At 47.3% G+C, this 14,749-nt stretch overlaps 1 protein-coding gene across 1 annotated transcript; it reads left to right on the plus strand.

The window, feature by feature from the left end:
- Positions 1–665: 665 nt before the first annotated feature.
- Positions 666–1,709, plus strand: LOC308160386 (trace amine-associated receptor 13c-like; the record flags this gene model as incomplete). Its single annotated transcript, XM_080534301.1, has 1 exon — positions 666–1,709. The coding sequence occupies one exon, from the start codon at positions 666–668 to the stop codon at positions 1,707–1,709; it is 1,044 nt and encodes a 347-aa protein (XP_080390427.1).
- Positions 1,710–14,749: the final 13,040 nt, after the last annotated feature.

A 14,749-nucleotide genomic window follows, 5' to 3' on the forward strand; every position in this document is an offset into this window, starting at 1 on the left:
AGGACTCTCCACTCTCAAAAGGCAAAACTCAGTGAACAACGATAGGGCTGGCAGTAGCAGCTCTGCAGTTAGAGCCGCAGCCAGTATGGAAGCTGCACGGGTGAGAGCTCTAATCTCTAGATGGCGTGTTGCACAGGCGTCCAGTGTGTTCAAGGCCTTAGAGTAAGGCACCATCTGACTATTGGTTGTAAAATAGTGAACTGTCCCTTTAATGTTTGGTGCCTCAGTCTACAAAAGGTAGAATAGTCCTAACAATGTGCTTCAGGCAAAACAATCTCCCCATGACATCATGAGCCACCTTCTATATCATTTGATTGGCTGTACATTAGCTGTACACTCATTGGATAGATATGGACGGTGTTGATCATGTGACATATTGTGACTGGATAGGATCCTGGAAGGGGATGTGCCTACAGACTACTGTACATATAAACATGATCAGACCTATCTGAGAACATTACTTCACTCCAGCACCCATCTTACTCCACAAATGGTAAAGTATTTAGTATGTTTACTATAGTCATCATATATTGTATGAGGTACGGTAGCAATTGAATTATTCTAAACCTCAATGTTGCTTAAATCTTTTTCAACAACAATGCTATTTGTTCTAACAGCTTTGAGTTATTAGGTGAGTGTATCAGGAGGACAGTGCATTGTGGGTAATGGTGATGGACGCCTCATCTCCTCAACAAACCAAACCAAAGGAGCTCTGCTATCCAGCATCCAACATCTCCTGCACCAAGCCGCAGTTCAGTGAAGAAGCCCAGGTGACATTGTACCTGGTGTTTGTCTCAGGGATGCTGGTCACTATTGTAGGGAACTGTGTGGTCATCATCTCTATAGCTCGTCTAAAGCAGCTCCACACCCCCACCAACATGCTGATCATGTCCCTGGCACTGGCAGACCTGCTGCTGGGCCTGATGGTGATGCCCTTCACCACCATCTTGTTTGTGGGCGGCTGCTGGTACTTTGGAGATTGCTTCTGTCTGCTGCACTATTGTATTAACCTGTTCCTAACATCTGTCTCTATCTTCCACCTAGTGTGTATAGCTGTAGATCGGTACGAGGCTGTGAGCAACCCACTTCACTATTCCACCAAGATTACGATGCCAGTAGCTTGGCTCATGGTTTCTGCCAGTTGGGCCATTTCTGCAGTGTACTCCTTTGGCCTACTCTACTCAAAGGCAAATATAAAAGGACTGGAGGAATACCTTGCATCTATTTACTGTCTGGGAAGTTGTAATCTTTTGTTTAATTCACTGTGGGGAACCCTAGACCCACTGATATTTTTTTTCTTACCTTGCTCTATAATGGTGGGATTGTATGCTAGAATATTTCTGGTGGCAAAAGAGCAGATGAAAAAGATTGAAGATGCCAGCCACTGTGTACATTCACAAGGGAGGGGTAAAGGTGTCGTGTCTAAACGGTCAGAGAGAAAAGCTGCTAAAACACTCTCTGTTGTGGTGGGTGTGTTCATCCTTTGTTGGCTGCCTTACTTTCTTAATTCCATGATTGATCCTTACACAGGCTACAATACACCTGCTAATCTCTTTGATGTGTTACTCTGGTTGGGTTGCTTCAATTCTACTTTAAATCCAATTATCTATGCTTTGTTCTATCCTTGGTTCAGAAAATCTTTTCACCTTATTATTACTTTGAAAATATTCCATCGACATTCCTCAGATATAAATGTATTTGTACCTTGATTTGATAACGTAAATTATCTAAATATGTTGTTAAGATACATCCAGATTATCTAAACTATGTAAGAAGAGTTTTGATGCTGCATTTGTAATTGTATTGCTCTTCAGAATTATGAATCTAGCAAATGTCTAACTTGGCAACTATGTACCTGTGAGAATTTAGAGCTCTCTCAGAATCAGCCAAAATGGAGCCCTATGTAAAATACAATGCTAAATATTAATGCGAAGCTCAGTTTCCGAGGAGGAATTTAATGCACCATGATTTCATTTAAGTTGTGGTAAAATTGCATTTTAATGGCCAGTTAAATGTATCTAGTCTTGCTGTTATTTGTACCTGCCGGGAACTGACAAGGTGTGCATTGCTAGTAGTGGATAGGAGGGATGTCAAATGTAAACAAATAACGTAAGTGGTTTATTTGGAGTATAACATGATCAGGTCGTGGTAACAGACAAATAACTTCTTAAATCACATCCATTGAAAACGGAGCATTCGAGGGAGAGTAGCAAGGCTAGATTTACTGGTACTGGAAAATGATGAGAAACCTATTTTTTCATATTTGTATGATACTAATTTGATCTAGTGAAGCCAAAAATCAAAACAAAACACAGGAAATGATGTTCACTTCAGTGGGCAACTTGTCGAAGTCAAGTCACCACATCTCAAAGTAAGGCCTGTGTCCTGTAACCCTGTAACCCTACAGTACTTCCTGGAAAATAGGTAGGCCTAATTCTCTAGAAAATAGGTCAGCTGTATTTCCCTGCAATAAAAGATAAACTACTCATATTATTGATGCCTTGTTTTATTCTTGTCTTGTACATAATCTATCATCAAATACAGCAGGACAGTTTGTTTGAATTACATGAAAAATAATATCTCCCAAATCTATTTCTGACACAATGACAAGTAGAAAGTAATTGTAAAACATCTAATGCAGACATTAGTGCATTAGCGAGTATTCAGAGAGATTATTTCATAATATTATTTGGTTAGGAGTGCAACATGACTACTCAGTCTCTAAGGAAGCAAAATATGTAACTATAGAGGGATTTTGGGCATCAGCATCGATTTCAATATATGTATAACTATTTGCAGTTGAATTAGCCTGGTGGACATCCTGAAGAAGTCACAACCACACCATTTGACAATTCCTTGGCGATTGTAATGTGGCTGAGGAAATCACACCCTGGCCATTCCTTTATGATTGTATTGTATCTCACATATGGAGGACGGATTATGCCACATTCAAATACAATACACTCATCGAAATGCAATACACGTGTAACACTAAATACAATGCAAAAATACTAAATACAATGCAAAAATACAGAATATTTGTGCCAAAATTGAATCAATACAGATGTATTTTGAGATGTGTACATTGTATTTCGAGATATGTACCTTACATTTCGAGATGGGTGCATTACATTTTGACATGAGTGCATTGCTTTCGAGTTTTGCCACGGTGCTAATTTGCATTGTATTTCCACATGGGTTTTTGGCACGATGGGGGAGTGGCTGGAAGAGAAAAAACATTATTAGAAAAACATTATTTTGTATTTAATGTTACACATGTATTGCATTTCGATGTGTGTATTACATTTCGCGAAGCAAAGTGATGGATGCGTCATTTCTAATCGGAGCGAACCCACCCTTTTCAAGCGGAGCATGCGTCGGTTGTTTGCTCCGGGAGTGACTTTGAATGCGCGTTCTCACAGCTCCAAACGACGCAGAGCGAAGCGAATTTTATCCTAAACTCTGATTCCAAGTGAAGCAAATGTTCTAGTGCAGGGGACGGCAACCTATGGCACGCGTGCCAGCAGTGGCACGCGACAGCTTAAACAGTGGCACGCGACAGCTAATCAATAAGTGCGAGAATGGGAGAATGTTTTTTTTTTTTTTTTATGTTGGCCGCGTTCGTAAATTCGCGCACACTGGGTTCAATGTCACAATGGGACCAAGTAGGATCAGGCCCGTGAATGAGTTCTCTCTTGCCCGCGGGATCATATTTAATTACTATTAAAACCGGCCCGCAGTATTATGTGCCCGCAGCACCATAATACTACAAGTCCCAAGATGCATTGGCGCGTACCGAGTGCCCGCGAGCGAGCGCGACCCCGCGTCTTCTCTTCACTTCAGTACTCGTCATGAGCAGCAGCAGCACAGTCACAGTGGAGGCCGAAACATCGCCGTCAATTCCTGAGTGTTCCCTAGTGTTCCCGAGTACAGTTTGCTGACAAACTCGGCATACTTGCTGCCGAATTCAGGCGGAGATTTTCCGACTTTGAAGCCCAAAAAAGCAGGCTTCAACTGCTCAGCAATCCATTTGCAGTTGACGTGGAAAGTGCACCAGCAAATCTCCAAATGGCGCTGATTGAGCTCCAGTGTAATGACACATTGAAGGCAAAATATGAGTCCGTGGCGCTGCTGAGTTTGCTCGTTTCATCCCCGACACAATGCCTGAGCTGCGCACCCAAGTTGCTCGCACGCCGTCTATGTTTGGCAGCACATACCTGTGTGAACTACTGTTTTCGTTGATGAAACTAAACAAAACATCACATAGGAGTCGTCTTAGTGATGAACATCTGAACTCAATCCTGAGGATTTCCTCAGCTCAGAGCCTGACCCCAAACATTAATGAACTTGTACTCAAGATGAGACACCAAGTATCGGGCTCAGCCTCAGACAAGTGAGCAGAAAGGACTTGGACTTGATATTTCTTTGAAGGGAATTATTATTTTTTTCTCCAGTTGAATGGACCCAGGGACATGTTGCCTAAGAAATTAATGCAACTGTTTTGCACTTTTGCAAGTTTGCACTAACTTTTCTAATTTTATTATAGAAGACAGTCATTGGTGAGGATCGGAGCAGCACACTGATTTGTTTTTAATGCATGCTGTTTCATTTTTGCATTTATCTTGCCATTGAGCTTTGAATGAAAATTACATTTAGCTGTTTACCTGTTAAAAAAATAAATAAATAAAACGTTTTCAATTTATTACTGAAAGAGCCTTGAGAAAATACTGATTTTATTTATGTTTTACTTAATTTAATGTAATGATTAATGTTAAGTGCAATATAGGCTGTGTTATTTGTATTGGTTCAATATGTGCAATTGCGAGTTTTAATAAACATTGAACCAGCCCGGCCCTCCACTTGTACCATTTTTAAATGTTGGCCCCTGTGTATTTGACTCTGACATGACTGGACTAGAGGCAGTCTCGGGGACGCTCCGGCGCTCTCAGGGCGAATTTACGAATGCAGCCCTAGTCTCTCATCCACTCCACGAGAGCCGTATTCTGGCGCCAATTTTCAAAGTAAAATTCTGAATTCAATTCGATACTTGTATCAATATAACTCAAGTCGTTCAAGGATGAAGCAAACAAGGCCGAATCAATAAGACGTGCTGTGTCAAGGTATGGGAAGCAGGCCAGCACCTTTAAAGCATTTGCCACTGCTAAAAATCACGCAACTGAAGCAAGCTTTCGCATTGCTCATTGCATTGCGAAACGTGGAAAGCCATTCACTGATGGAGAATATATTAAGGAGGCTTTCCTCTGTAGCTCGGATGTTTTGTTTGAAGGCTTATCAAACAAAGACACAATAAAATCAAGAATAAAAGACATCCCAGTGTCAGACAGAAGTGTGGAACGAAGAATAGGAGAAATGGCAGAAAACGTGAAAGCGCAGGAGACCGCTGGTTTGAAAGATGCGACGGTGTTTAGCCTTGCACTTGATGAGAGCGTAGATGTGAATGACATGCCACGTCTGGCTGTCATAGCAAGATACTGTGATTCTGCTGTAAGGGAGGAGCTCTGCTGCCTAAAACCAATGCCAGAAACAACAAAAGGTGAGGACATCGCTAAAGTTCTTATCGAGCATTTTGTGGAGCGAGGGATTGACATTAGCAGGATTTTTGCAGTGACAACAGATGGTGCCCCTGCCATGGTCGGGAAACAGAGGGGAGCGGTTGCATTAATTGTGTGCAACTTAAAGTGACCAAGTACCACCCCCAGATAATGGAGTTGAGCAAAGGAAAACAGGGCCAGGGATCACGACATTGATTGTTAGGACTGTTTACATGGCTTTGCATACTCTTTGCAACCAAAAAAATATATATGTTTGTTGTGGTTGGAATAAAAGAATAAAATGTAAGTAACAACCAAATAATTATATAAATATAAATTATAATTCATACAAGTAAGACCCTTGTATAATCACCCTCCAGTTAGGCCTACTTATTAAAATGATAACCATAGGGAGCGCAGTTAGCAACTTTGGTAGAAATTGAGCGCTCCAATTTGCTTAAAGTTGTGCTACGCATCACAAAGTTTAGTTGTCTTAGATGTTATGTTGGTAATTTTGTTCAAGTTTCAGTTAGTTACATTTTTAGGTTTATTTAGCATACATGGCTTTGCATACATAGCTCTTTGCTGAAAATTGTTGTTCATGTTGTGGAATAAAATTGCAGATCTGTTGGTCTGTTTGGTTTGGTTTGATGTCGAGTCATAATTAATGTTGATATTGTGGTTGGCACACTGACTAACAAGACAATTAAAAAATGGCACTTCATATCAAAAAGGTTGCCTACCCCTGTTCTAGTGAGAACACACCCTTAGGGAGAACGCGCATTCGAAGTCACTCCCGGAGCAAACAACCGACGCATCCTCCGTTTGAAAAGGGTGGTTTCGCTCTGATTAGAAATCACTTTGCTTCGATTCGCTTTTGGTGAGAACACTGCTCGAGGCAGTCCATAGGAAAACAACAGCGCATGCGTGTTGATCTGAATAAGAGTGGGACGAACGATAGTTATGGAGATAGACTCCAGTTCTATGAGTGGAGCAGAGCCCCATAGGGGAGCTCTGCTCCTATTGGTTTACCCCGCTACCTAAAGTAGCCAATGACTGAATTTTTCGATGCCTGCGCCCGCCCTGGGGTGCTATAAAAGGGGCGTCCTTCGATCCCTCATTCTCCCAAACATACAATACAGCCGGGTTTGAACAAGTCGAAGTGGGCCAGCAGCCCTATGGGGCTCCGCTCCACTCATAGAACTGGAGTCTATCTCCATAACTATCGTTCTATATCGTGGAGCTCCGCCCCATAGGGGAGCTCTGCTCCTATTGGTTTAGGCGGAGCGAGCGAGGCCAAATGTACCCCCACTGAGGCTATTAGTCAGAAAACAATCTCAGCGGCACCCGGAGCTGACCACTGATGTTGGTTCAAGACAACCTTAAAAAGTTGGCCCAACCCACACCGAGTCTGCTCCACTGATCTAGCCCTTACGTGAGCATGTAGGGTTGTTGATCTAACGGAACATGTCCTGGAGGAGGGTCCCCTCCCCAGGCACATCCGTATTCATCCTGACAGCACTTGAATAGAATCCCCATGACCAGGGTAATCCAAGTGCCTTCCCACTACATCAGTCATCAGCAAAACTGAGGACAGAATGAGAAAAGGATGAGGAAGAAATATCTTTCAAGTAATACCGTACAAAAGGTGATGGCGACGACCAAGACGCCGCCTCACATATCTCCTCCAGTCCCACTCCCCTGAGAATGGCCACTGATGTGGCCATTGATGTGGCCATTGATGTGGCCACTGATGTGGCCATGCCCCAGGTGGAATGAGCCCGAATGCCAGTCGGCACGGGCTGCCCTATCAATTCGTATGCGAGGCTAATCGCCTCGCAAATCCAATGGGACAGCCTCTGCTTCTAGAGTGGTGCCCCGGCTTTCTGTCCGCCGTAGCAGATCACAGTCCTGCTGTGCGCTTCACATATTGTGCCAACGCGCGCACCGGACATAGACAATGTAAACGCCTCTCCCTCTCTCCGTCGTGAGGAGGAGGAAAAAAGGCGCTCAGTGCACAGCTCTGAACCCTAAACCCACGATTAACCTTAGGGATAAAAGCCGGGTTAGGGCGTAACACAGCTTTTGTTTCGTCACCAGATATGATCAAACAATCTGCCCGTGTCGAGAGAGCGCATAAATCACTCACTCGCTTAGCCGTAGTCAAGGCGAGGAGTAGACTCGTCTTGAGAGACAATAAACGCAACGACACAGTGTCAATGGGTTCGAATGGGGGCACGCACAGAGCCTCTAGCACAATCGACAGGTCCCATTTTGGCATTAGTGTCCTATGAGGGCGTCTAAGCCTACACACTCCAGTCAAAAAACGCTTAACCAGCGAATGACTGAACAGTGTCGTTGTCGCAAAACCCTCATGGCAAGCTGAGATGGCAGCCGCGTAAACTTTAATAGTTCCCGCCGCCAATCCCTTGTCAAACAGCGACTGTAAGAAGCACAAGAACGTTTCGACCCGACAGCAGACTGGGTCAACGTCCTGTCCCTCACACCACTGTGTAAACACTCGCCAGCGCGCCGCATATCCCTTTGCAGTGGATTGCGCGCGCGCACTCTGAATGGTCTGAATGACCGCGTCTGTCAGACCCCTGCGTTCTAACAAGTCCCTCTCAGTAACCAGGCCATGAGGGGGCCCGCATCATAGGTGGCCCCCTCACCAAGCCTCTGGCTTGAGAGAGTGCATCTTGTCGATGAGGTATGGGCCATGGGCCCTCTACCAACATCTCCATCAGTTCCGGAAACCACGGGGCTCCGGGGCGGTCTGGGGCTACAAGAATTAACTCTAGCCTCTCTGACCTCACTCGTGCCAACAGTGGGAGGATAGATATCAGGGGTGGGAACGCGTATAACAGGACCCTCGGCCATGGGTGGTGTGCGAATGCATCGACTCCCAATGGCGGGTTGTCCTGTTCGCGCAGGGAGAACCAAAGGCGACACTGCGCATTCGTCCGTGACGCAAACAGATCCACTTCTGCTTGCCCGAACCGTGCCCAAATCAGAGACACAATGGAGGGTGCTAACCTCCAGTCGTCGTCCCTCGGGCCTCCCCGTGATAACAGATCTGCTCCTTCGTTGAGCAGACCTGGAATGGGGAGAGCTTTTAGCGAACTCAGGTGTGTGACAGCCCACAGCCATACATCTGTCGCTAGGCGATGAAGTGACGCTGAGCGTACTCCCCCTTGACAATTGATGTATGCTACTGTTGTCCTGTTGTCGGATCTGACTAACACGTCCAGATCCTTTAACACCGGGGCAAAATGAAGTAGCGTTAACTTGACCGCCTCGAGTTCCAGCAGGTTGATGTGACGCGTCTCCAACGGTCCCCATCTTCCTGCCACCGAACCTGCCTGACACACTCCTCCCCACCCAGTCAACGACGCGTCCGTGAAGACTGGGTAGTGGGATGCCGGTCTGCCCATGGCGACTCCGCGCGCGCGGGTCTCTCCAGTAGCTCAGGTCGGTTTTGACCGATCTCGGTATTACAATCAACTTGCGACGGTGTCTCACTGGATCCAGTCGCAGTCGTGCGAACCACCTCTGCAGTCTGCGCATGTGTAATAGGCCTAAGGGGACCACTACATGGGCTGCAGACATCAGTCCTAGTAAGGACATCATTGATAGAGCGGTGATTGTATTTGTCACTCGACACACCCGGAGAGCTGACGTCAGTGTCGCTCTCCGTGGTGCCGATAAACTGGCCCTCATCTTGGCAGTATCCAACTGAATGCCTAGATAGGAAAACTGTTGAGCCGGCCACGGAGCACTCTTTGTCCAGTTGACAGCTAACCCCAGCTGAGCGAGGTGCTGCACCAGTGAGGTTGCGTCCCGAATGGCTCGATTTGGGCATTGGGCCAAGACCAGTAGGTCGTCGAGATATGCTAATATGCGTATCCCGTTTCGCCTCAGTGGTTCGAGTGCTGTCTGCACGCATTTGGAGAAAGTTCGAGGAGCAAGCGCGTACCCGAAGGGCAGGCGCGTGTACTCGTAAACCTTCCCTTGGAAGGCAAAACGTAGAAATTTCCTGTGCCTCTCTGTGATTGGCACATGAAAATACGCGTCCCTCAGGTCTATGCTGATTCCGTAGTCGCCCTTCTGTATACAAGACAGGAGGCGCCTCGTCGTTAACATACGAAAGGGGCGTTTCGCCACTCTCTCGTTGAGGACCCTTAAATCTAGTATGGGTCTCATGCCTCCCGATTTCTTTGGGACAAGGAAATACGGGGAGTACCACCCCATGTCCCACTGGTCCCTCGGAACCATTGTCACTGCGCCCTTTGTTAGGAGATTCGTAATCTCCTCCTGGAGCGCATGTGTTTTTATCGGGCAGGACAAAACAGTCTCTCTCACGCCCCTGAAGGGCGGAGGAGGCTGAATGAACTGTAGTGCATATCCCCTCCTCAATGTCCTGTCTAGCCAGCCCGACAGAATACCTGCCCCTTCTAGCCATTCTGCATAACGCAACGACAGCGGCTGGGCCGTCTGTTGTGGTGCAGTCGACAGAAAAAGCTTGAATTTCTGTATGACCCCAGCCGCCGCTGCACACCGAGGAGGTGGCACAGCCCAAGGTGGGGTCATTTCGAAAGGGATGGGCTGCCGTCTGTAAAGAGTGCTTGTTATGTGTAACAATGCCCTTTATTGACGCAGGTTTATTATGCCTGATAATCAAAGAACCAGCCGCACGCTCATGAGCTGGGCCAGATCCTGATAGACATGGAGGGGTTTTTGATGTAAATAACGGTCCCTCTATACGGCTACAGACAGGGGTGTTTAACCCGCTTTGTGTCGTGATAGGGGTAAGTCCGCTAGGCAGAGAGCTGGCCACACGCTGGTAAGCTGGGCCAGTCTCCGCTTTGTTTCTAACCGGTAGCGATTCGACCACACTCTGACAAGGCAGGTGGGTCTCCGCTCTGGTAGATACCATGGAAAATTCCCCTTAGGGATGGTTTTCCGTCTGTAAAGAGTGTTTGTTTTGAGTAACAATGCCCTTTATCGACGTAGGTTTATTATGCCTGATAACCAAAGAGCCGGCCGCACGCTCATGAGCTGGGCCAGGTCTTGATAGACATGGAGGGGTTTTTGATGTAAATAACGGTCCCTCTATACGGCTACAGACAGGGGTGTTTAACCCGCTTTGTGTCGTGATAGGGGTGAGTCCGCTAGGCAGAGAGCTGGCCACACGCTGGTAAGCTGGGCCAGTCTCCGCTTTGTTTCTAACCGGTAGCGATTGGACCACACTCTGACAAGGCAGGCGGGTCTCCGCTCTGGTAGATAACATGGGAAAATCTCCTTTACTGAAAAAGTAAGGTGGGGATTTTCCTTCTTTTGCCTCTTTAGGAGGTAGCAGCCATGAAGAGGAAACCGGTGGTGGGGTCATTACCGACCCCTCCGCCAGTGAAACCGGGTCACGCTGCCGTGGGGGGCCGTAGCGGGCCCTCCCAGTGGTCAGCGGCGGGGGCTGGGGATGCCGAGTGGGGCATGGCTCCGTCGGTAGAGGTGGAGCCAGTGCCGCATCACACCGAAACCTCCGTTTCGCAGCCGTTGACGGCCTAGTCGTCACCACGGCGGAAGAAGAAGAGGTGGAGGGTCGCTGGAGGGGGAGGTGTCTGGCCAGGTGCTTCTTAGCCTCCTCCATCGCGGCCAGGTGCTTCGTCATGGTGTCCATGGCGGGACCGAATAGCCCTTGTCTCTCTATTGGAGCATTCAGTAGGGCCATCCGGTCCGCCCCGGTCATGGTGGTGAGAGACAGCCACATCTGTCGCTGCTGCACCACCGCGTTTGCCATCAGGCGACCCCCACAAACCGCAACGCCCTGGGCCAGGTACATCGTCGCGGCACTGAGCTTGCTCAGAAGCTCCGCCTCCGCTGCAGACAGACCGTTGGGTCGGTCTGTGATGATTTTCGCAATGGCGGCGTTAAACACGCCGATGTTATTCGCCGCCGCCGCCGCCTGCGCACCGAGAGCGTAGCTCTTGTCTACCAGGGTGGCGTTAAACCTGTCACGCTGGTTGGGCAGCATAGGTTTTTTAGGCACCGACCAGGCGCTGGACCCCGGTACCAAGTAGGCGGCCAGCGCTGGTTCGAGCGGCGGGGAGCCGTCAGTCATCCCCTCCGCGAGCCCCTCCACTCTGGTAAAGGGCAGGAACGCCTTCACTGGCGCCCTGCCTGTGAGTGGTTCTCCCCACTTGTCCTCCACGAACTTATCTAAGCCCGGGAGGACAGCGTTAGGAGGTTGGCCCTGTCGCTTCGCCCTTTTCCCGTAAAACAGGTCCTTCTCCCAGAAGGACTCCGTTGGGGGATGGGAGGCGGGACGGGGAATTGCCAACACGCCTGCCGCAGCTTCCAGGAGGCCCTGGAAGTCGTGGTGGAGTGATGGGGGGGCGAGGGCGGGGAGCTCGTGAGCCTCTACCTGCCGCTCGCTCTCATCAGAGCTCTCTGACCCTGACATCGACACCGACCACTCAGCTGGGTGAGGGCGGCGTGATGTCAGGGCCGGCTGAGCGGGCGGGACCACCCCTACTTGGGGAGGTGCCTGCCCAGAACGCCGCTCTGGGGCCTGTCCGAACGCATCATCGGCAGAGCTATCCGAGTCGGATAGCATCCCCGAGATAGCGTCCGCCAGGGGAATGCTCTCCTTGAACCAGGCCATCCTCTTTCGCCTTTCCACGACAGAAAGGAGGTGGAAGGGGAGGCAGCTGGGGGAGGCGACCAACGCCGCCTCGGCATGTTGGGGGCCGAGGCAGACGTGGCAGAAGTCGTGCTTGTCCTCCGCTGCTAGGAAATCGCAGCGGCAGGCGTCCCGGAGGAACTTCTTCGTGGTCGGCGGCGGACGATCCATCGCTGAAGGGAAGTGTCTGGCGGGTTCTCCAGTCTCTTGTAGTCGTCCTTCTTGCAGTCTCAGATGTAAACCCGTGCTGTAATTTTTGGGAGAATGAGGGATCGAAGGACGCCCCTTTTATAGCACCCCAGGGCGGGCGCAGGCATCGAAAAATTCAGTCATTGGCTACTTTAGGTAGCGGGGTAAACCAATAGGAGCAGAGCTCCCCTATGGGGCGGAGCTCCACGATATAGAACGGGCATTTTTCTAATTTTCTGACCAATCAACTACCACGTCTGTTGCTTCGATTGCGTATGTTACTTCGCTTACATAAAGGTCTGTGAGAATGCAAATCAGAGAAATAATGTATGCAACAATGTTGCAATCTCATCCACATGCTCCGGGTCATGATTCGGACTTTCATGTGAGAACATGACCTTAGTGAGTGTTCAACAAGAGGTTGACTCCAGGCGTCCAACATGCGCAGTTCCTTTAAGAGGCCACCAGGCGTCACACTTGCCCCACCACCAACAATGTATGTACCAATTACAAATTGCTCCTTTAACTTTTTTAATTGTTTTTGCTCTCCTATTTATTATTAGTTTGCACTTAAAAAGTAATTCAAGATGAGCTACAGACTAGAGGACATCACTAGACAGCTACGTCCATTATTGTGTTGGGGAATTTATTTCAGCTGAATAAATGCTATATGAATTAATAACACATTATGGTATCAATTACTTATCAAAGAGGTGTCAACATGTCACCATTTACAGAGCTTGCACCTTGACTGATGCTATGTGGACTTTGTCCAGTGGAAGTGATCAAATGTGACAGTCAATGTTGTTAAAGGTGCATTGTATCGAACCTGAATACTACTGATTTATACTTATTTCTTTCAGATTCAGATTTGCAAGAGGTTTGTTGTTGTTGTTTTGTTGGGAGTGGCATAAGGACTACGGTTGCTATGGTTTCCTCCTGGAAAACAACCAGACTGTCAGTCATAGTGACAGAAAGAGGCTTGTTGTTGTCAACATACTTTGGTATAAGTAGAGTTGTGCTTTCAGATCCTCATCCTACTGCCTGTCTTCTGTCCTCCTGCCTGTCTCTTTCCCCTCGACTGTGCCAACATTGGTTTCCCCTGTCTGCAGTCTGCTGTGTGTGTGTGTGTGTGTGTGTGTGTGTGTGTGTGTGTGTGTGTGTAAACACAGACATCTCAGAGTCAGAGGGAACACAGGAGTGTCTGCTGGTTTGGTAGCACCTAGTCAGACATATTGTTCACCTTACTGGCGAGAGGGAGGTCTGACAAAGCACACACTCCAATAAGCATGACTTCAGGTTGACTAGAGTTGTTGATCTGACTGCTTTTGTTGATCTGAGGGTGATGGCAGATCACACACATTTTGTCATATATAAAATTATTCACTTTCTTGGTTGGAAAGTTATGAAATGGACACTTCCTTCCTTATTGATCAAATGGCACGATCACTAACGCTTCAAGACAAAAAGTGATGGATTGTAGAGGTGATGAAATGTGTACTATAATGACATCAAACTGCTGTGGAAACACTGGTGGTTGGTGATGTGAACATATTGTGGCTATTAGAGGGTAATATTACATTTGGCAACATGTATAACAAACCGATAAAGAAAGGGGAAAGGACATCACATTTATATAAAAAAATATAATTTTATTTCAAAAAACAAAAGTGAAAACATGTAACTTTTTGGTCACACTTCTCAATAAAATAGTACACACAGCTGTCACAGGAACAGTCAATCCAGCAAATAAGCTATCAATAAACATATTGAAGCACAAAAATATAGACAATCGCCTTTTAGCTTTAAATTAACTTAAACATCTGTACAATAAATATGTACAATATTTACAGCTTTAATAGTATAAAAAGGAATGAAGCTACTAATCATCCAGTCTGGTTCCATCCTTGCAACCTAAATTAGTTGGTCAAAGTCAAACATCTCTTTTCTCAGTGCTGTGGCAAACCCTAAAAGCATGCACACTACGCTCCTTGTCCTGGAGGATGAGTTGAAACTCTGACCTGTCGGTCGTCCTGTAACAGTTAGACACTGTCCACAGTCACTTCGACACAAGGCCACATTCAGCTCGCACTCTGGTGGGGCCCCTACTGGGGAATTGGTGGTACTGCGGGTGCTACGACCCAGTGAGAAGACACACCCACCAAAGTTTAGGGGAGGGGAACTGGCGTTTGCCAACTAGTACAGAGTAGTACTATAGTGCAGTATTCTTTTGGGGGCTGAAGAGCAGCCACCTGTCTTTCGTGGTTCTGTAGACGTCCATCCAGTACACTCATACATTTATATTGAATAGGTGCATATACGTTTCTGT

This window comes from Nansenia antarctica (assembly GCF_963989245.1).
Source record: "Nansenia antarctica genome assembly, chromosome: 6".
Classification (NCBI taxonomy): Eukaryota; Metazoa; Chordata; class Actinopteri; order Argentiniformes; family Microstomatidae; genus Nansenia; species Nansenia antarctica.